The following is a 22,558-nucleotide window of genomic DNA, read 5'->3' on the forward strand; positions in this document are numbered from 1 at the left end:
ATGAACTGCTCCAGCGTGGGTCTCCCACAGGGTCACAAGTCCTGCCAGCAAACCTGGTCTGGCATGGGCTCCTCTCTCCATGAGGCCACAGGTCCTGCCAGGAGCCTGCTCCAGTGTGGGCTTCCCATGGGGTCACAGCCTTCTTTGGGTGTATCCACCTGCTCTGGCCTGGGGCCCTCCACAGGCTGCAGGCAGATATCTGCTCCACCATCAACCTCCATGGACTGCAGGGGAATCTCTGCTCCAGTGCCTGGAGCACCTCCCCTCCTTCCTTCGCTGACCTGGGTGTCTGCAGAATTGTTCCTCTTGCATACTCTCATTCCTCCCTGACTGCAGTTGCTCCTGGTGTTTTTTTTTCTTTTCCCTTCTTAAATAAGTTAACCCAGAGGTGCTGCCGCTGTCTGTGATGGGCTTGACCTTGGCACACAATGGGTCCATCTTGGCGCTGGCTGATGTTGTCTCCGTCAGACACAGGGGAAGCTTCGCACAGAAGCAGCCCCTGCAGCATCCCTGCTTCCAAAGCCTTGTGATGCAAACCCAGTACGGGAATAACTTTCTAATAGAGGATTGAATTAGGCTCATTTGAATTCTGACAGAAGTGATTTGGGGTGTGTGTATATAATCTCATTAAACATTTTGAGAGCCTAATATTTTTCTTTCTTTCCAGTTCAGAACTACAACTATACTTAAAAAAAATATGTACAAAGAAAGTGTAGGTGTTCTGTATTGTTTTATTACTATGTGGCAGAAAAGGCTTTGAGAGTGGTGTTCCACATTTGCATTCCTATTTTTCTCTAGTATTTTAGAACAGCTTAAGAATTTTTACATAATATAGTTACTGTTTTAAAATTGCTTTTTTTTCCTGAACAGATAAAAGCAACTCAGTTTTCAGTAACTGACTAGACATCATGTCTCGAGCACGGCAGCCACCACTTGTAACTGGCATCTCTCCCAATGAAGGCATCTCCTGGACAAAAGTGACAATTAGAGGAGAAAATTTGGGGACTGGGCCTACAGACCTCATAGGTAAGTTGAAAAAAACCCCTTCTTTTGAGACTGTAGAACATTTGTTGCATTTAAGACATGGTTAGAGATAATGTTTTTGCTTGGTATGAAGAATGCCCTTTACACAAATATGCACTGGAACCTGTAAATTCAGGGGTGCTGCCTGATGCATAACTGATGGGAATGACTGTACTTTGCTAGCTGAACCTTCAGCCTGATCTCACATCCTGCATTAGACGCTAGGAATGAATGCCTGTGGGAGTGTACTAGAAAGGGGGCAGATGTGATGAGATGCTCCTCTGTTAATTTTCCAGGGACTGAGAATGTCAGCATGGACATGAACATTGCCTGTCGGAAGTGGTGTCAGTGTGTTGGGAAAGTCACAGAGTGTTGCTGTTCCTCGAAATAGTGTAGAAGTCAGTTTGCCTATCTGCAGCAGTTTTGACAAAGTGGCTTCAGTGGTTTAGTGACGCATTATGTGAAGAGCCGTTTCCTTCACTGTTTGGATTCTTAACATGCTAACTTCACTTGAATCGTCACAGCTCTTGCGTTGAAGGAGGGAACAAGCAGGATTCTCCTGACCAAACAGATCTTGATCGTCTGTTGCCTCTTTTCCAGGCTGAAAAGTCTTAGTGTAGCTAAATTTTCAATGTGTGTCTTTGACCTTTCTTGTTGATCTTCAGGGAACTGCTCTTTGCGTTCCACTACCAATGATGGCTGAACAACATCTTGGTACGTGCAGTGTTCAGGGTGTGAGTGCACTGAGGCATAAAACGGAACTCTGCTTTTTGGTGTGTGTTTCTTCCATAGGATTCTGTTTTCTGTGTAACTCTTACTAAGCACTGAGCTAAGGTTGTTCTGTTGTTCTGCATATTCTAGTCCCATGATATAATGCTTGAGGCTTAGTAGTCAGTTTGAGCCTGTCACTGTGAATTTAAAGTTTTTCCTGTGCGCATCGTATCTTTGTTGACTCACTGAATTCCAGCTGCTGTTTTATAGTGTCCACATTACAGTGCATGCACTGCCTCATAAGGTCTTTTCTACATTTTTTTCTAGTTTTTACATTCTGAATACATTATCATCAGCAAACTTTGTAACCTCTGTGTCTTGTCATTTACGAATGCATTGAACATAAGCAATTCCAGTATGTACCCGGTGGAAACTTCCCTCAGTGGAAACACACCATTTACTGTAACCATGCTTCTTTTAAGTAGCTCTTTATCCACTTGAGGATCATATCGTATAGCTGCTTAATTTTCTTAAGCCTTTTGAGTGGGACTTTGTAAAATCTATTGGAAATCCGAGTTAACTCTAACAACTGGAATTTCCCTTATTTCTTTTGTAAGTTAAGCATACGTGTACTTCAGTATTCATGTTAGAGACAATTTATCTAATTTGTTGTGGAATCATGACTCCTCTGAAGTCCATTGGAATTTTGTTTGGCTTTGCTAGAAACAGTATTTCACTTCATGGCTGGAAACCAAGATTCCCGAATTCCATTCTTGGCCACCACAATGAACTTTATGGCCAAGCATAACCTACTACAATTTTCCCCTTCAGTTTGCTGTCTCTTGGAAGGGACAGTAGTATTTTCCTTAGCTGCTAGCTGAGGTTGTGATACACTAACGAATCTTTACTGAGAAATAACTGATGATGTTAGCGGGGAGTATATTTCTGTGTTCGTGTGGTTGTTGTATTTCAATAACTTCAATAGTTCATTGGTGTGAACCTGTTATAAGTGATTGATGCTAGGTTCTTAGAAGGAAGACACCTCCTGAACTGTACCTTGTATTACTGCTGATTAACTGCTTATGTTTTTTCTCATATTTTTTCATAGTGACTCTTGTAACATGTAGCTGCTAATAATCTGATGTTTTGAGGTAAAATTAAAACATAAAAAATGGATTGTCTTATTTTTTTCCTTAGTTCAATTCTCAGCTTTTTCCTGTAAGTGACAGTGATTTCTTTTCATGGTTAAATTAGGCATGTAAAATATTCTTTGTGAGTTGAAGGGAAATACTTGCAAAAGTGAGCCTTTCTAGGCAGGAGGCTTAAACAAGTTTGAGTGAGGGTTTTATAAAGTTTATAATTTGCTATTTGAGGTGCATTAGAGTAAAATGAAAGTTTTTTAAGGTATATAAACAGAATATTACATAATACAAGAATATGCCTTTTCGTTTCATTTAAGAGAGACTTCTTGTAATCTATTTATATCTTTGAAACCAAATAAACATTCTATTTGTAACTCTGTAGTTCATGGAACAAAAAGCCAAATTCAGGAGATAACTACAACATTTATGCTCCCAAGGTTCAGTTTGTCTTTTTAGACATTTGTAGCTGTATTTTGTAGGCATTGTAAAATTGTCCATATATAAGCTTAACCACAACTGGAAAGACTCAATAAAAGAATTACCTGTGGCTATTTATCGAAAGGCACATAAAAGCCAGAACCCCAGTACTGATGTTCTCAGAGATCTTTGTACCATACAACAGCTCAAACTGAAGTCTCATTTAAAGGGAAGTTCTCTTTTTTTTTTTTTAAATGTTGTATCTGTACTGTCAACAGCTCTCCTCCAGCATGCCTTTATTTGTTTTAGAAAATCTCGTGTGCCACTACTATATTTAGTGTAGTGTATATAAAATGTTAATAGACACTTTCTTTTACATTTTTGAGATTCATACAAAGGCTCTTTCTGTCCATTTCAGAGCATCGGATCTTGTGAACTGATTCCCTGGAGAGCTTTAAGAACCTCCGATGAGTAGGAAATAATTGATACAAGGATCTTTAAAGCAGTTGTTCAAAAATGTTTACCCTGCTAGCTTGCTATAGCTCAGATACTTGATGCTTGAAATTCTAGGGGGAAGACTTGTTTATGAATGGTTCAGACAAAGTCTTTCAGCTAGTCTTGGTCCTAACCCGACCTTTTTTCCTTCAGAGAAGTTGCTAGTGTAAAAACAAGAGAGGGGCTATATAACCAAAGGTTAAAACCCATGCATCCACTCCGAGAAATAAAAACTGGATGGGGTAAAATGTTGCAAATAAGTAACAAAAAGGATTTTTTGTGTATGTATCCTATTTCGTCCCTCCTCCTGACATCTTTTAAGAAACAAATGCATCGTCCTTACTCAAGTAAAATTGCCTTTAGTTGTAGTAAAAATCAGCAGCACTCTTCTGTTTTTTATTTTTTTGTTTTCATTTTCAAAATAGTTTTTGGCAGGAAGTAAGGCGTTTTTATGTCTGACAACCATGAAAACTGCCAAATTTGTCTGCTGTGAAATGTCAGAGACTTTAATTGTGAGAAAAAGTAAGTGTGAAGCTTTGGTACTGAGCCACATGTGCTGACCCTTTTTTGTCTGTAAGTATTTTTTAAATTGGTCAAAGCTCTCTAGAAATTAAAAACAAACCCCAAGCCAACAGGGGAGGAACTGCTGTGCCTGACTAATTTATGCTGCAGTCCAGCCAACACACTAGTGTGGCCTTCTGCTTTTGGAAATATTTCTGGGCAAGGGTCTTATTTGAGAAGAACCTAATGAAGGTGTTTTCCAAATCTATACTGTAGAAATTAGGATATTGCTGGTTCTAAAGGACAACGCAACTCTGATAAGAAATATGGGATTTATTGTTCTAGATCTGAGAAAACAGTCCGTCTTTTCCAGCACCCAGAATCCTGATCTGACCAGAATTGATCAGATTCATTGGTCAGATTAATCAATTGGTGAGACTGATCTGAGGTGAAGCCCCAGGAAGCCTTGGACCTTACATTAATTTGTATCTTGAATCTTAAATGTTAAGAGGAGTTCTTAAACAATAAAGCTTGACATGTTTTTAATATGCTACAGTCTTTTCATACAAGAGAGCTTCATGGCTAAATATATGTTAATATTTTTATTTTATAATTTGTCATTTGTACTTCTTTTATGAGAAAGTTTAGAAAAGGAAATAGATGACCATTACATGACTATTCTTTCATGCAAGGATAGTTTATTCAGCAGAATCAGTCCCTTGCATCATGGATTTTGCTCAGAAGAGATTGGGACAGAATATTGGCCAGTTAATACTTTTTTTTGACCAAAGCCTCTCAAACATCCACTGAAGTACTGCTAAATAATGAAGTTTGAAGAAATATTGTTCATTGTATGGCAAAAAAATAAAGCTCTGCAAAATATTCAGAGTCACTCAGAGGGAACTTTCTAAAGGATTTTATGCATGCAGTTTTGATGGAAGTTTTGTGTAAGTACAATACTGAACAGCATTCCTCCAGTGTCTCGCAGACAGGAGAGCTATTGTACAACATGAAGTACAAGCAGTGGTATCCATAACTGGTGGGAGAGATTAAAATAAGCTTCAAGAAGCTCTGCATGTGTCTCATGAAGTGGCACTATGACAAAAGACCTGAAGGAACCTATGGAACATCTGAAAAACGTGTTCATGAATCTTTCACTGTAGCTGGCTGTAAGAGACTAGAGAAGGGTCATGTATTTATATGGAATATATGGAGCGTCATAAATGTATTTGCATTACAGAATTTCAAGAGAGATTCCTACTCACAGTGGGGTGTATATATATATTTTTTCCTTTTTTCCAGGTTTAACAATCTGTGGGCACAACTGTCTACTAACTGCTGAATGGATGTCTGCCAGTAAAATTGTGTGTCGAGTCGGACAGGCTAAAAATGACAAGGGAGACATTATTGTTACTACAAAGTCTGGTGGCAGAGGAACTTCAACTGTTTCCTTCAAACTGCTTAAACCTGAAAAAATAGGTATTTTTCTTGTTCAGTTTCACATCTGTTTTCTTTGCTGAAGAACTATATGACTAAGTGCTTATTTAAATAAAATTTATACTTAGAATGGATGCACCTCAGGACTATCCTCTGTTATCTAAGAGAAAGGTTATATCAATAAAATGTGCAAATGCATACATAGATAAACTCACGTTATATTTGAAATTAATCCCATTTCAATATTCTGATAAAACCCTTAATGACTAATGAAAGATGGCCCTTTTGTTTTTCTCTAGGGAGTAGCACTAAACTTCCAAAACTGAAAAAAAAAAAAAAATTATCCTAACAGATCCGGTAATTAACACTCTTAAGTGTGCTATGGAAATAAAAAATAGAAACCAGTTCACGAGTTTCACACCTAAATCCTGAGCTGACAGTTAATCCTTTAAAGAAAGTTGAGTCCTTGGTGCCGTTTTGCATTTATTTGTAATTCAAACCATCTTGCAAGATGGGAAATATTGAGTATTTCTCATGAGATGCTTAACTGCTGAAATGACATTGCCAAGCAGTCGAGGACCCCTGCTTAATCTAAAATCCAGTCTAAAATACCCTCTGGATTGAAAACGGTTTCTTTCAGTACACCTCCATTGATGAAGTTGACTGATTATCTTTTCCAGTGTTTGGGTTGCTGCAGAAGCTATTGTAGGTCTTGTTTTCTGCAGTTCTGTGACAGTTAACTAAGGCATAATTTCTCCCAAGATGTACTAAGATCTTGATAGTGGTGAATGAAGTGCAAATGCTCCACAGTGAAGCTTGTGATGATGGGAGAGGAGAATTGATATTTTAAAATGTGGGGATGGGGGTAATTTCTGGTGTTCTGTATCTGGTGAGTATGTTAAAGCAGGGCATGGCCAAGAGTCTGGCTGGCTGCACTTTTGACTTACTTTACCTCGCTCTTACACAGTGTCTGTGCTCAAGCCTTGGAAATAAAGTCAGTCCTGTGTCCACGTGGCCAAAGGTCACTTACTTCTTGGTTAGTGAGTGGACAGAAAAGGGATCTTCCCTAAAATATGCAAATAAGAGGACCTCCAGGGAATTTTTCATTTTGAAAGTAGTAGATGACAAGGTTTGGACAGTTACCAAAATACTTGGAGGAATGAGAGATACTAATACTCTGTGATCAGGAAAATGTTCTTAATATGCATGAAACAGTGCTCTCTGTAAGAGGTAATGTTTGATGCCCAGCCACCTTTTCAGCAGCTATAATAAAATAATTTAGCATAATTGCATCCAGGTTGTTTTGCCATGTATCTTCCAATATATTACCTAGGCATGCATTTTATATTTATCAGGATTTTTCAAATTAATTCAGTATGTTAGAAGTTGATGGTGCTGGACTGCCCTTGTTGTTTTAAGGATCTGCACTTTGTTTTCTCTAGGTATCTTGGATCAGTCTGCTGTCTGGGTGGATGAAATTAGCTATTATGACATGCGCACTGACAGGAACAAAGGGATTCCCCCCTTGTCCCTACGTCCAGCTAATCCGCTTGGTATTGAGATAGACAAGTGAGTACCAAATGCCTTTAATCCACTTTTTTAGTGGTTTTCTCTATATGTGCCTCTCTGAATTCCAGAGAAGTTTAACGGTTTACAGGGCAGGGAAAGATTTCAAAATACATACATATATATTACCTGTTGGTGTGCTATTATTTGGTACTTGGAAGAGGTGTTTGGTGCACATTCTATCCTGCTTCATAATCCTCATTTTTGGATCATCAATTAGAACTGCAGCTAATATAAAAGCCTGATACACTGAACCTCAGTGATGTTTAAATTTTGAGGCCTAAGGCTCTGGATTCATACGTTGTAGTTATGGAATACTTACTGTTGCGTTTGAGTTTCATGGGGCTTTTAAGGATGCTTAGATTGCTATCTGTTTCTAAAATTGCACTGTAAGATGTTATTTATTATACCACATCAGCTAGTTTATTTATTGAAATATTGATGCTGTTTTCCAGCCCACAGAGTTCTGTACCTTTGTTCGTAAGTGTGGTGGAATGTATGACATTTTTCTGAAATAGAAACTTTATAGTGAAAGATAAATGGGTTTAGAGGGACAGTCTTAAGAGAAAGGTTATATCAAGAAAATGTGCAAATGCATACATAGATAAACTCATGTTATATTTGAAATTAATCCACTCTTAAGGTTCCAAACCTGAACGGATTCTAGAAATAGCATCAGGAGCAATATTTCCCTTGATTAAGATACCAGATCTACCGAGAAACAAAGGATACTTAAAATGAAACTACTATCTGCTGAATATCCTGGTTGTGAGGAGGAGTGCATTGAAGAAAATCTGCTGTTTCCTCATTACCTTGTGCTGGCGGGGAAACTGCACCTCCTTAAAATCTGTGTGGGATTTCTAGTGGATCTGTCCTCAGCTTCCCAACCTCTGGCTGTGCACTTCTTTCCTAGTTTGAATACATATTCTTTTTTCTTTTCAAAGTGCCAGCACAGTATTATTTTTTTTAATAAGCTGAAGACTTTGACTCTTGGATATTTCTCCAACCTCTGATGTAACTTCTGGTTGATACTACTTTCGTTTTCTGAGGTTTTCCCACCCGGTTAAAATGTGGAGACTCAGACTATGGACAGCATTCCAGTGTCTCACCAGAAGGCTTCCTGTCTCTCCTCCACACTACCCTCCCCTATTTGTAAATTAAAAACTCCAGTTGCAGTGCTGCACTGGCAACTAGCAGCCAGTAGCTTGTTAGCTGATTCTTTTGAATTGTTGCTTTTGCTGTTGCCGTGTTGCTGTTCGTTATTCTGTGGGGATGGCCTGGATTCCTTTATCCTCACTGTATCTTTTTGCGCTTCCCTTTGTTTCTCTATTTGTTGCTTCCTTGAAAAGTTTGTTGTCTTAGTCGAGATGACAGCCTATCTTTCTTAATATTTTTACCAACTATTCATAAAAAATGATTGGTGGTACAGCTATTACGAGTACTTCAGTCATCACCAATGAAAGTGTAATGTGGGTTTTAGTAAAACTTCACCTACAGATGTTCTCAGGTTTGTTTCTCCATGGATTTGGGGTTTTTTTGGTGGTTAGATCTTTAATCCATGCGATGTGTTCTATTAGCATTGCATAAAACTGAGGTTTTAATAATAATAAGTTTTCTTTAAAATGGCAATATATTAATTTAGTCTGGTTACGTTTTCAGTGAAGCATTTGATCTCAAAGCCCATTGAATGTGTTTGTAAGCATTGTATGAAAGAGTTGTTGTGACTGGCTGACATTAAAATTAATTTTTGCTGCTTTAATTCTGTATTTGCTGAACCCTGCAACAGCCCTTCCATTCTTTTATCTGGGATTAAAGTCAAGATAACTAATAATAGTCTTCTATCCACATGTATCTTAAAATACTTCTCTGTAAATACAGTGGTTAATGATGCAGTTACTTTTTCATTTGTTCTTATTTTAACAAAAATTCTATGAAGTATTTGACTTCATAAACAAAATGTATAGTTTGTACAGTTAAGACAGTGTTAATGTGATAGATTAAGAATTATCATCCAGAAACCTTAACAGCATTAGTATAGGATTAGTTCAATTTAGATATATTTGGGTGTTAAATAGGAAACAGATGATGCTGTATTTTCAATGATTCACCTGAAAGCATTGGAAGTTATCATATTAGTGGAACCTTATATATTTCTGATATATTTCTTTTTCACACAATATTTAAGTAGAGATAGGTAATCACCTTTTTGTGAGGGGTGGAGAATAGGGAAATATTTGTCAAGCATAATATCAAGCTTTGTTCACCGATCTCCAAAGTCATTAGAGGTGAAGCATGAGGCTTATGGCAAGCACTGGCATAGAAAATGACCGGTTTGAGAGAAGGAACACTGGTCGATCTAAGAAGCAACTGTGTAGGGGGATTGAGGGGTAAGTTGTGGAGAGGGGAGTTGAGACAGGGGAAGAGGAAAAACACCTCTGTTCTGTTGGGTGACAGCACGGCGTTAATAGTTATTGCTGTAGACGGAATGTTCTGTGTTTAAAAAGTGCCTCCCCAGTGGAAAAGCTTTCATAATCTGCTTGAAAAATTGGAGCAATGCAATGGTTACTTTTAGAAAATAATCTTTAATACCATAGAGTTTAACTGAGGGGGTTTTTTTTTTGTTCTTAAATACTTGACAGATGGGTAAGTAAATGAGAAGTTGTACAAGGTAGTCAAAAAAAGGCAATTATAGCTTAAGAAAGGTGGTGAATAAGCAAGATACTAGAAGCAGTTGTTACTAGGCATGGGAATAGTCTGTCACTAGAAATGGTAAAAAATGTTAGAATTTTGGGATGTCTTAAAGTGAGAGACAGACTGATACGAAGAACAACAGTGGTGTACACAAGGAGATGGGATGCTGCAACATGATGGTCTCTCTTTTATTAACACCTTTGGCTTCTTTCAACTATTTTAAAATGTGTGCAAAAGGAAGGTATTTTAATTTGAATGCTGAAGCAATTGGCAAGGATATGACTTGGTGGGATAAGGAAGGGAAAGGATTGCCTTAAATTGGTTTTGCAAATAGTGGTAAAGAAAAAGAAACATTTAAAGAGAGCACCAGGGAGAATATAAATAAAAAAACCAGGTGAGAAAATAGGGTAGGAATAAGCTAGGTAAGAGCACACTGGAGAGAAGGCAGAAAGTAGGTAGACTGCACATTGAAAGAGAGAAAGTTGTCCTTCTAGAAAGTGTTTATCAAGCAAAAGGTGATCTGCAGCATGGGAAAGAAGTCGTCTATCTGTTGTGACCTTTTAAATTTTTTTTAAACATGTTATGCTTAGTTCTAAAAGCTCTTTTTGTGGGTTTTTTCAACACTGTTTATGGTGCTTTGTCCAATGAAAATGTATTTAATTGTAACTTCCAGATCACTCAGGTGGGTACTTTCAGGGAGTTGCAAACAGGACATTGAAATGCTAGAAAAAAGATCACGTAAGCAATGAGCAGGAATAAATGCTTTAGTACAACATTTCATTGAACTATTAGGCAAGCACAGGGACAGAAGAAATATTTATTCTGACTCGGCAGGTTTAAGATTGATGTTTAGGTGGGGGTGATTTGGATTCAAGTGAACAAAAGGTTTGAACTGTGAATCGAAGGAAATAGATAATGGTGGGTATAGCACGTTCTTTTAAACGTTAGAATCCTGCCTGTATCTACACTGTAAGAGTAATATATATACTCAAAATATGCACTGGAGTTCTCTTTTTCATACTCAAATGTTGCAAGGGTGTGAAGTAAGAGCTATGGACACACACTCATCCTCCTGGTTGTTATTTTAAATATACCGACTATATAAAAAGTTAAATGTATACAGTGTGACCTTCATCTTGAGCATGCAGGTTTAACAAATAGTAAGTGTACATAATTTCTGGCTGGTAAATTCTTCATATTTTCCAAAAATTAATTGCTGTTCTTATGCCACACAACTAAGAATCTCAGTTGCTAAATAATAAAGTTATTTATATGTAATGAGACTTGAACTTGCCGGTTATTATGTGTCAGTGACGATCCTTAAAGTCACAAATGCATTTACTGACATGTGTTTGCACAGATTCGGTCCTCTGCCTTGCCAACAGTTGTTTGTTGATCTTTTAAAACACAGAACTGATCCAATTAGAGAAGAATTTTTTTTTGCATTGGTATCCCTTAGTGCATATTGTGCATGTGCTATGAAGTTTTACATTCACACCAGAAAATAGGTATTTAAAATATTTAATCTTTGAGTTCCGTTTGGGGTTTTGGGGTTGTTTTTTTTTTTTTAGTTTTCAGAATGGAGTAAGAACTGATACAAAGCTTTAGTCTTCTACCACTACCTTTATACTGGCTTTAAGTGCAAAGCAGATCTGTGCCACCTTCCTTCCCAGGGAATGTTTCTGTCTGATCTTAGGCAGATGTAGCCAGAGGCCCTTACAGAAGGCTTAGGTAGCTTGCAGGAAGAAAAGCAGTACACAGATACACGGAGCAGTCACCTCAGCCTGAGGAATGTGAAAGGTTGGTATGAATCGTTAGCAGCGGTACTGCAGGGCTTAGGTTGGTTTGAGCAGGTTAGAGCTGTTACAAGAGCAGGTCGGTAGGTTTTGCCCTACAGACATGGGATTGTTCAGGGTATTGAGCAGTTCTGGGAGAGAGTATGCGCTGCCTGTTTCGTAAAGGCACCGGTTGAAATCTGCTGGTGGAAAATCCAGATCTAAGCAAGATCTGTGAATGAATTGCTTGTTCAGGCGCACCACAGACTGCTCCCCTGCTGCGTGACAAGTCCTCGTTTAATCAAAGGTTCCCTGCCTTCTCTACCTACTCTGTCAGGCTCAGAAAATCCACTCTGTGCCGGGCAGTAACAGACAGAACTAGCGGTGGCTAGCAAAGTTTTGAGTAGTGTTTGTTGTTTTGCATGTAGCAGAGGTCACGATGGTGGATCCATCTCGCACATGAAAGCGAATTCTGACATGCGAAGTACATTCCACATACTTCTGTGTCCACCCACTCAATACAGATGCTTCCCTCTTCCCACGCCAGCTTCCAAAGCGGCTCATCTGGAAGGAGGGAACAGATGATCTTACGCTGCCACCTAATGGTAAACGTCAGTTTGCTACCACGAGATAGGAAACGAATTTTTAGGGAGTTTTGGTATTTATTTCTTTAAGTGGCTTGTGTGGGAAATGCAGTCGATTTCCTTCTTGAGTGTGATGAACTTGTGGAAACTCTTATCACAGAGATGCATTCGGGAAAATTGTGAAACTCATGGGAGAGATGTGCTTTATAGTCCTAGTTTTATGCTGTTTAAAATCACAGTAATGCTTACTGCTTGTAAGGCCGACACATCAGTTGCAGCCCTACCAGCCTGTAATCTCTTGGTAGATTTCTCTTGCCACATTCTGGCACTCTTCAAATATGGTTGACATTTTGCTGTCATATTTCTGATAAACCCAGTGCTACCAGGGAGTAATTGCTAGAGTGCATCCTTGTCTTTTGCTTGTTGGAGAGAGCTTTGTTAACACCTTCTGATTTGTGGTGTTTAGTCTACTTCAGTGTCCCTCAGGCTGGTCCTCTTGTGTGCACGATTAACACAGTGCAGCTGGTACAGAGCTTGTACTCAGAGGAGTCTGACTGGTACAAGACCGGGGCAGGGGGGAGGGAAGCGGGGGGGGGGGGGGGGGGATGTACAGCAGCTCTTGCTGGAGCTTGTTTATGCTGGTTGCTATTCAGAATCTGTGTTTATTTAAAGTTGCTCCTTTTGACCTATAAACTCCTGTGGAATTGAGGATCAAGTTACCTTTTGGTTGGTGGCTGTATCCTGTTTTGGGACCTGCCTTTAGTCTGCAAATATTGTCATGTATGCTGAAAAGCATGCTATGGCATTCTGCAACTCTGGGAGCAATATAATCTTTACAGAGAAGCTGCAATTTGCTAAACTGTGTTCACAGTCAGGCTCCATTCATTAGTATCTCTTGCGTTCTGTTGCTGTTACTTGATTGTGACTGCTGGGATTTACCTCTAGAGAATAGTAATGTTCTGTATCTACCTAAGTTCTGTGGTAGAGCTTTGAGAGAGCTGATGCATGTTGTGACATTAAATTAGATTTACTGAATAACAGACTATACAGAGCCTGAAGTTTGGGGAGGGGAGGTGGGGAGGGGAGGGCTATATTGATGGATGCAAGTGAATTGATGGTATCTGGTATGTTTTGAATCCGAAGTAAATTTGCACACCCTTTACATGAAAGCAAGGACCACTACATCTACTGTTAGATATGCTCAAAATATGTCTGAGGGAAATTAAAGTGTATATTTAAAACTGTTGCTGATAGATTAAAAAGACTACTTTAAAATGTGAACTAGGGATCTAGTACCAGATCTGATTCTGTTTTAAATAAGAAGTCTGCCTATTAGAAAGCAGTATAAAACTAGTGTGTCCTTCGCTGAAATTGTAGCGAAATATGTGGAATTGTCAAACTTGTATTCTTTTTCTGTGGTTTTTCTGTGTTCAATTTGTGGTTCCTGGTTTCTTTTATAGCAATTGCTTTTTAATCAATGATTAAGTATTACGATTTGCTTCCTGAAGTGATCCTTATGTAATAAGCAAATCAACAGAAAAATGATTGATGATTTCATTGCGTGTCAGCATGGTCTTAACTCTTGCTTCTAGTTTGTATTTGCCCCAAAATGCTGAGATGAGTAAAACAGAAATACTTTCTCAAGTCACACATGTGTTTGTTTATAAGTAAACGGTAAGCAAGTCTTCATGAGAACTACTTCCAATGACTTATTTAATTTACTAATGGAAGTTAATGAAACAAACTTGTGTGTATGTGGAGTCAGTCTCTTTCTAGATGCATCTGGCCAGACGTTTTAGCAGTACAGTTGCTTTCAGTTTGAACTTTTTAGTGAGCAGCTTGTTGTGAAGACAGCTGTAGCAAGTCATTCCAAGCTCCCCATATCTGTTAGTGGAAAAACTACTGGTAAAATTTATGATAAAAATAAGGATACTACACCACAGAGCATAATGTATTGTTAACATACCTCACACGTTCACATTCATGTTTCTACTCTGTTGTGACTATGTCTAAAATATGGCTGCACAGATAAAAGCACCCAGAAACGCATTGCTAATTTATGGTTCTGCACAAATACATCTGCTGGAAAAAAGCTCCTAATAACTTTTCAATGTGGTCAAACATCAAACTGAAAAAAACGTTCATTTCTGTCCCACTCTCTGTGGGCAAAACTCATTTGCAGGAATTTATTACACCCTTAGCTAAATTATTGGTCTTCATCTCTCTCTCCATAAAAGCCAGAGGTGTTTTTTCCCCTAGGAATTGTGTATCTGATGCATAATCTTAAACTGTCATGCTTATGTCTTATGGTGCTGCAATAATATGTAGCATGTGGCGATGGTGTATTTATTGAGTGTGTGTCCTTTTTTGTCTCTATGTGCTTCTTTTGGCTTCTGAGGAAATATATTGAAGTTGTGAAAAATAGGGACAGAGCTCTGCTTGTGCATTGTGTGTGTGCACTTTCACAGTACTTGCACTGAGGGTTTGAGTCTCTTCTCAGGTAACTGAAGGTGTTTCATTGGTTTTGGGTTTTAGCATTTAAAAAACCCGTAGTTGGCCACAAAGATGCCACAATGCATGGATTTAATATAAAAGCATTTTTCACCCAGCCATGCCATGTTATCAGATGAGAAGTACTTTCCTGCAAACTCATGTGCCTACTGGGAACTTTTGATGACTTAGAATGAAAAATCAGGTATCATAACAAATCCAAACTGTCTCCTCCTTCTGTCCATCAGCATTTTCTGCTTACCAACGGGCACTCATGAATTTCAAGATCGTTGGTAATCCTGACTCTCACTACTTATGTTTATGCATTTTGATATATTAGCATTACCACCTTTTTCATTGAACACAGAGAAATGTTGGGACCTTCGTTTTTAGTTGCCACATGTGTTCCTCAGTATTTTCCCTCTCTTTCTCTTTCCCTGTCATATCTATCAATCATCACTTTTCCTTGCATCTTATTTGACTTGTTCTTTGTTTTTAAAAAATGTTGTGTCATGTCCTTGCTGTAATCAGGTGCTATTGATTAAACGACTCATGTGCCATGCCATTATATATGTAGGGCCTTTGTACCTGCTTATGCTAAAGGCTTTTGGAAGCAAATAGAAATTTACAGAAAACACAGTTTTATTTTGTTTTGTTTTTTCTTTCTGTAAAATTATAGCTTTTAATGTGCCTACCTCTGGATTTACTACACTTAATCTGCTGTTTGATTTTTGTACTTTACCAACCTTGAAATAGGTTTAGATTACAACACCCACCCCCAGGATCCAAACTAACAAATCATTGCTTTTGTGTCCATTCAAAAGGCTTTTCCTACATCTTAAATGTAATTCCAGCAGCTAACTCTGGATCACTCCCCCACCCCCAAGTTTGATCTCAAATGCAAAGCACAGCAGGCTTGCATTTGTGTGTGGGGTACTTTGTATGGCAGAGCTCACCGAGCTTGTGAGCACCAGAGGGATTTCATGGACTTTTGAGTTTGATGTGATGATCCAAAACTGACATAGTAAGCCTCTAGAATAGAATAGAGTATTTCATCACTGTAGGTCCTGCCTTTCCAAATGATCTAGCCCAGTTGCCTGATCAGTTCAAGGCTGGCTACAAGTATGCTTGTTGGCCATGGTTTCTGAAGATGGGATGCAGCTGGTGGTAGAGAATGGAGCAGGGAGTGCACCTGGCGACGTACCCAGAGCGTATGGTGATGTGAATATGGCCAAGTGTTAAGTGTGTGTCTGGACAGAAGGACAAAGATTGTCATCCCTTCATCAGAAAAAACTTTAAATATTTTAATTACATGGACTTAAAGTAAATGGAGTACATGTTCTGTATGAGTGTCTTGGAAGCTACTTGTAGTTTCAGAAATACGATTGTAGAGGATCTGCTTTCACAGGGAACTGGCTCCTCATGCTATCTCTGTGCATTGTAGGACTGAATAAAAACAAACAGAATATGCTGTTTCTCACTCAGGACATGCCCACTTTGTTTTGTGTACTGTGAACAGATAGGTCAGCGTGTTCTGTTTTGCAAGAGGATGATCTCAACTCAGGATTTCTGTCAGTGTTTGAATATAATGGAAGTATGCTCTGTGTATCTTGATGTCTCTGTGGGGCTTCAACTGCACATGGACCAACAGGTGATGATGGTGCAAGATCACTTGCAAGTTGTCAACCTGGTGATGTTTGTCTTTTTAAAGTTAGGTAGATACTGGTTCATGGCTTACTTTCTCTCTTGCATTGGTGTACTGATTTTCCTTTTCTAAAGGTAGAGTTGGCTTTTTGAGTGCATTCAGCATTAGTGGTCCTGTATTTGCATTTTTGCAGTCTCACGGTGACTGTCTAGTCCTGTTTTCTGAAGGCAGCAGTTCTCTTTCTTTAGAAGCATTTTGTACAGGCAATATTTGTTGTACGTGTGATGGTGAAATGAACAAGGTAAAATTAATTTTATTTACATTAGATCTCAGTCTTTCCCAGTCATGCTACCTGTGCCTGTCATACCAAATTTAATTTCACTGTGAGATACAGGCTTATATTTATATCTTGTTGGAACATGATTTAGTTTGGGGGGATTTATGTGACTCTTTCAATTTTCATTCAAGAAATGAATATTCATTTTTCAGAGGCAGATTTCCTCAAAAAGATTTAGAGGCACTGTTTCCTGGGATGAGTGCTGACTTCACCAGTGAAAACTTTTCTGCAGCCTGGTACCTGATTGAGAATCATTCAACAACAAGGTTTGTTGCTATTATATAAACAGTTGGCTTAAATTCAAGTCGCTTGATGTTATTTCAGTATAGAGCAGGTGTGTCATTGGTAGTTAACACTTACAGTAATAGACCTGCAGTCTCTACTACTTGTGGTATTTAACTCATTTGCTTGATGTAGTTAGAAAACGTAATTTTTATGGGCCCTCTTTTTTCTTCCCTCTCCTCATCCTCCTTTGTCAGATGGAAGTTGTCTTGCTTCATGCTATAAAGCCTTTTATGAACCAAGATATTAGCAGCATGACATTGAGTGAATACTCCAGGTATTAAGTTATGAGTAGAGGCTCAGGATAAGGGCACTGAACAAGTGACTAAGAATAAAACTAGTAGCAGGGACAGTTAGCCTTTAGTCAACTTTTGTGGAAAATGCTACAATAGAAAGAATTTGGACAAGTGAGTATGATCTTTTCATTTTTAAAACTAGTTTGTAATCTGTGCTTACATGAATGCGTTACATAAACGTTGTGCTTGTGTAACAGTTCTGAAGCATCTATCTTCTGGTGTTCAGGTAATACTGGAAACCATTTTTAGTAGAGATGGTGTGCCTTTTTTTGTTTGTTTTCAGCTGGGTATTCTGATTAGCACTTTGAAGGGAAATACCACTTGGCAAACTTCCTTTTTTTTTTCTTTTTTGTTTTGTTTTGATTTGATTTGTTAAATAATGGTAGAAACAGGTGTGTGATAGTTGGTTTGGGTTTGGTTGGTTTGGGGTGGGGTTTTTTTGAAGGGGGGGAGGAGGTGGTGGTGTGTTGTTTTACGAGCTTCAGAAATAACCAATAATCTGCTTGGGAAACACTTTAATTTCATCTCAAAGGCCTGGTTGGTTGAAGACCTGAAACTACAGCAAGAGAACATTGTTACCGAATGCATACAAAATGACAGCATCTTTTGAAACTAAGTAACTAAAAGAGGAGTGATTCAAAATGAAATGTATCTATCACAATCTGGTAACTTCAGGGATCATATGGTTTTAAAAAAAGATGAAGAGATAGTAGAGTGAGAAAGAACAAACAGTTTTTGATGTACCTGGTTCAGAGATTTCTTTTACATTTGGCCCTTGGACTGTTGCCACTTTGTTGCTCGTTCATGTGGGCACCGGCGATGCTGTCAAGAGAGATGTCGAACAGAGCTGGAGTGGCTGCAAAGCCCTAGGGACAAGAGAAGATCACAGGAGCCTAGGTGTTCTGTTTGATTTACAGGTGAATGAGGAAGGGTCAGGTAGTGGTGAATGCATCCAGTGAGTTCACAGCTGGCTATACCACTGGTTTCTCAGGCAGTGTTTTTACTTGTATAGCTGTGGATCCGTTACCAAAGAACAAGGACTGCAGCTGGGAGGTGGGATTCATTTGAAAACGTGAGGTGGGAGCATATTCACCAGCGGTTTTGTGACACAGTGATGAGGACTTCAAACCTGGGACTGTCAGGGATGGTGGCATCATCTTGCAATTAAATGAAGGGACAGAGAGCTAGATGTGTGGCTCAGTGACAGGATTGAGGGCACTCTTGGGAATTACAAAAGCAGCCGGAGCAGCCAAACTCAAGTGCCTTTATACACTCACATACAAGTGAGAGGAGCCAGATCTCCTCATGTGGGATTAAGACAGGTGTGTCACTGTAATAAAGCAGGATAGCTCATATGCGTGGAGTTCTGTAGTGGATTGGAAGAGGCTCTCTGGGAGCAGGGATGAGGGGAGTGGAGGAGGAAAGGGGAGGGACTTGACTTTGTATGAAGGAACAGTTTGAATATATGGTCCTTCTAATGGAACAGATAGCAGGATGGTTGAGAGCTTTTTCAAGAAGCTGGAAAGGGTGACATCGCAGTGGCATGAGGAAGTAAACAAAGTCTTCCTTAAGCAACTTGAGGAAGTCTCCAGAGACCAGACCTGGTTCCTGTGCAAGACTTCAGTCTTCCCGATACTTGTATGGAGGGCAGTAATCCAGGAGGCTTGTGAAGAGTTCTGGGAATGACTTCCAAGAGAGCTGCTGTGGGCAGTCAGGGTGCTCTTTCCCTGAATCTCATTTTTGCAGGCAAGGCAGGGGACATAACAGCCTTGGCTGTAGCAATCATGAAACAGTTGAGTGCAAGGCAGAGTGTGGGGAAGGCAGCCAGCAGAGTGCACATCCAAGGCTGGGCACGATCAGTACACAGGGTGATCTGTTGTTTGTCATGTGCCATAAATCTCAGTTGGTTGTCCAGTACACACTGTCTTCTGGGGTGTATTGGTAAGACTGTGTGATGTAAGATGTGGGGATAATTATTCTGCTCCATGTTATTAAAGCCGTAGTAGAAGCGCTCTGCCCAGTTGTGGCTATTGCTGTAAGAAAAATAGGAGAGCTGAGCCACAAAAATAGGAGCACCTAAATACTGGTGGGAATACAGCTCGAACTAGTTAGGTGCTTAGAAAAGAAACAAAATTAATACAGAGTGCGTGTTCTGAGTCGACATAGTGAGCAGTCCAAGGATAGCCATCAATTGTTCTTGGTTTACCAAGAACAGACAAACCTGTCCAGGTTTGCAGCCAGGGAGACTGATTAGATGCAGGTTAAAAGCAATGTTAAATGGATTAAACCCTAAGACTGTGTAACTTGGGAAGCTGCAGAATGACTGTAACTTGAGAGTGTTGAGGTCTTATTTGACAGGTATCTGTCATAGGTGGCATAGATACACAGCATGCTTAAATGTATCCAGAAAATGAAATAAATGACTTGTCAGGTCTGATTTCTATTTATTTATTTATTTTTAACTTGAATTATGCCAGTGGGTCAGTGCCTGAAAGTCCATTTGAAACTTTTCATTAAAAAAAAAAACCAACAAAACATTTTTAGCATTTTGTCTAGAATCAGCTTAAGTTCTTCATCTTTCTTGGGCAGAAAAATCCCAACCTTTTACCGATTTTGGCCTTTGCGTGTCAGCAGTTTCAAGTCATGGTCTCCTCAGTCCAGTAAAACAAAAAGTCTTAATATGAAATGAAAGCTGTTTATTTCTGTATTAGTTCAGTTTGTATTGGTTTATAAAGTCTAATTTTTGTTTTGAAGGTGCAAAATCTGTGTTGAACTCAATAGGAAGAATGGCTCAAAGGGAAGGGTGAATCCAATTATGTTTGCACCTAATTATAATAATATTTTTCAGTAAAGATGCGAAATTTATATTTTTTTTTTCTACTACTTCATAATGTGTAGTCTTAGAAATATTCTGGAATTGTAGAATGATCTGCCCCATATAATCTGTGCTGTTTTTCCAGAAACACACGGCAATGGTTTAGTTCTTGTCCTCTATGTAACCTCAGGTATTGGGAGTGCTAAATATGTGAGGCACTGATGTTTTGGTTAGCTTATGTCTGTTTTTTCCTTGAAGGAAATTCTTTTTAAGCAGTCAAAATAGCATTTTTATTTTTTTTTTTACCCCTGGCAATATCCTTATGAATATAAATAAACTGTGTAGACATACTGTTAGATCATCAGATAACACGAAGCAGCACTTCAGAGAACTGTACGGATTTTTGTAAGTTTGGAAACGCTGCTGGTAAGTGCTTCTCATGCTGCCAAGCAGAGCAATCCAGTTACTGTCTAATGTGGTTTCTGACCAGCAGATAGAAACAGGAAATAAAGCAAAATGTTGTGACATCATCAGTCTAAAAAGGAAAATACCTATAGGTACAGAAGTGGTTTTTGTCTCCTGCAAGTGGTGATAGCCTTCTTGCTGCTGGGTTTGTCCTCTTAATGTCTTTATCACTGTTTAAAATGGACAAAAGCTACTGGGGGAATTATCTTATGTCTTTATTTCCTTACCTCATTGTTTCCCTCCACTCTCTGAAGTACAGAGCAGTTTCTCCTGTGATTCTTTTGTATTAGGAAGATGAGTTTGGCCTTTAAGGATGAAAATAGCATTTTATATTTGTATTTCTGAGCTTGTTTGTGATAGTGTTTTTATAATGAATCTAGTAGCATAACTACTGCAGGTGATGAAGAATTAGTTGCACCATAGCACTTCTAAAGTAACTGCAACCACTTGTAAAAAATAAAAATTGGAAATCAAATGTTAACTGATGGTAATCTTAGAAATACCAGGAAACTAAGATAAAAAGAAATCTACCATAAAAAGAACAAGGTTAGTAGTTAACATTACTCTATGAAGCACCTTTCAAAAGCAATTCAGTGGACTACATAAAAAACATACTTTCAGAAAAGCTGAACAGATTTCTGTTTTGTTTCTTTTTTGTTCTAATGTTGTGTTCAATTCTGAACCAAACCAACATGAAACTAGGGAAAGAATTCAGAAACTGAAAGCAAAAAGGCATAGTGAACTAAGCTGCAGAGTTAAACAAATAACATTATTAAAGAGACTTCTAATTTCCCGGTAGTTAATCTCATGTACTAAGTGTAGGGAATTGCACTGTCGCCTATTTAATGTAGTACAGGCAGTTAGCTAAGAGCAGTATTCTGTGTTTAGAAGAAATTTCTTGATTTGTATTATAAAGAAGTCTATTCCAACACAAGTGATAGGAGCCCTGCATTTAGGATTAAAACTAAAAGGCAAAAATGTTTTGGACTAAAAGTGAATCATCCATTTTGAGATGTACACTTGTTGGCAGTTACTCTGTCTTAATAGGTGTTGCAAAAGTGTCTGGCTGTATTTTCCAAATAGTTCTGTTTATTCATCAAGTGACCTTACTCCATTGTCTGAATGTCATGGGAGTTTTCTTGGTTTTTTTCAGTTTTGACCAGCTCAAAACAGCGGTTGTGAACTTGAAGAAACAAGCTAATAAGAAAAACGAGGGGAGCCTAGCTTACGTGAAAGGAGGTCTCAGCACATTTTTTGAAGCACAAGATGCTTTGTCAGGTAAGGATGCTTCATACTTACTAAAAACAGTATAAAAGAAAATACAATATCTGAATTTATGGTTGAATTTAATACTATAAACATTTTTTTTCTTTGCAGTCTCTTTTAAAAGTGTTAATGAGTCCAGAATCTGTATTGTGTTGGTCACAAGCTGGGACCAAAAGCTCTCCACCAAGCAGCAAAAGCTATCACCAAATGTATCAGGCATTTGTTGAAACTGCTTAGATCACAGATCCCAAAGTAGAGAGGAAATGTTGAACTGGAGCTTATATTCAGAGGACTTGCAAACTGTAGCAACTGTGTCTCTGATGCTTTATCCCATAGTCAGACAATTTCCACAGGAAAAACATGATTTACTAGTGAGATTACTTTAGTTGTCTGCCATTTTTATGTATATTTTTATGTATATATAAAATATATATAAAAGTGTTTTATGCTTTAAGTATGTGTACATGTACATACACTTCAAGCCTAAAATGTCTCTCAGGTAAAAGCTCGCTGAAGGCTACTCTAGTCCTGACTACTTAGAGACTGTGCTGGATAAGAAAGTGCTGGTGCTGGGCTATCCCAAATAGCTTTGACCTTACTGCTATGCTCTTCTCAGTAGC

The 22,558-nt window shown here is 38.6% G+C and overlaps 1 protein-coding gene across 1 annotated transcript in view; it reads left to right on the top strand.

Moving 5' to 3' along the window:
* Positions 1-908: 908 nt before the first annotated feature.
* Positions 909-22,558, top strand: part of EXOC2 (exocyst complex component 2) — a gene marked incomplete at its 5' end in the record, with an annotated part of 114,642 nt that continues 92,992 nt past the window's right edge. The window contains 5 exons of the mRNA XM_084260281.1: positions 909-1,026; positions 5,592-5,768; positions 7,169-7,295; positions 16,967-17,080; positions 21,826-21,950. Of these exons, the coding sequence (XP_084116407.1) occupies positions 909-1,026; positions 5,592-5,768; positions 7,169-7,295; positions 16,967-17,080; positions 21,826-21,950 (661 nt within the window). The remainder of the gene's footprint in view (positions 1,027-5,591; positions 5,769-7,168; positions 7,296-16,966; positions 17,081-21,825; positions 21,951-22,558) is intronic.

The sequence above is a fragment of the Gallinula chloropus genome, assembly GCF_964237585.1.
Source record: "Gallinula chloropus genome assembly, chromosome: 2".
Lineage (NCBI taxonomy): Eukaryota > Metazoa > Chordata > Aves > Gruiformes > Rallidae > Gallinula > Gallinula chloropus.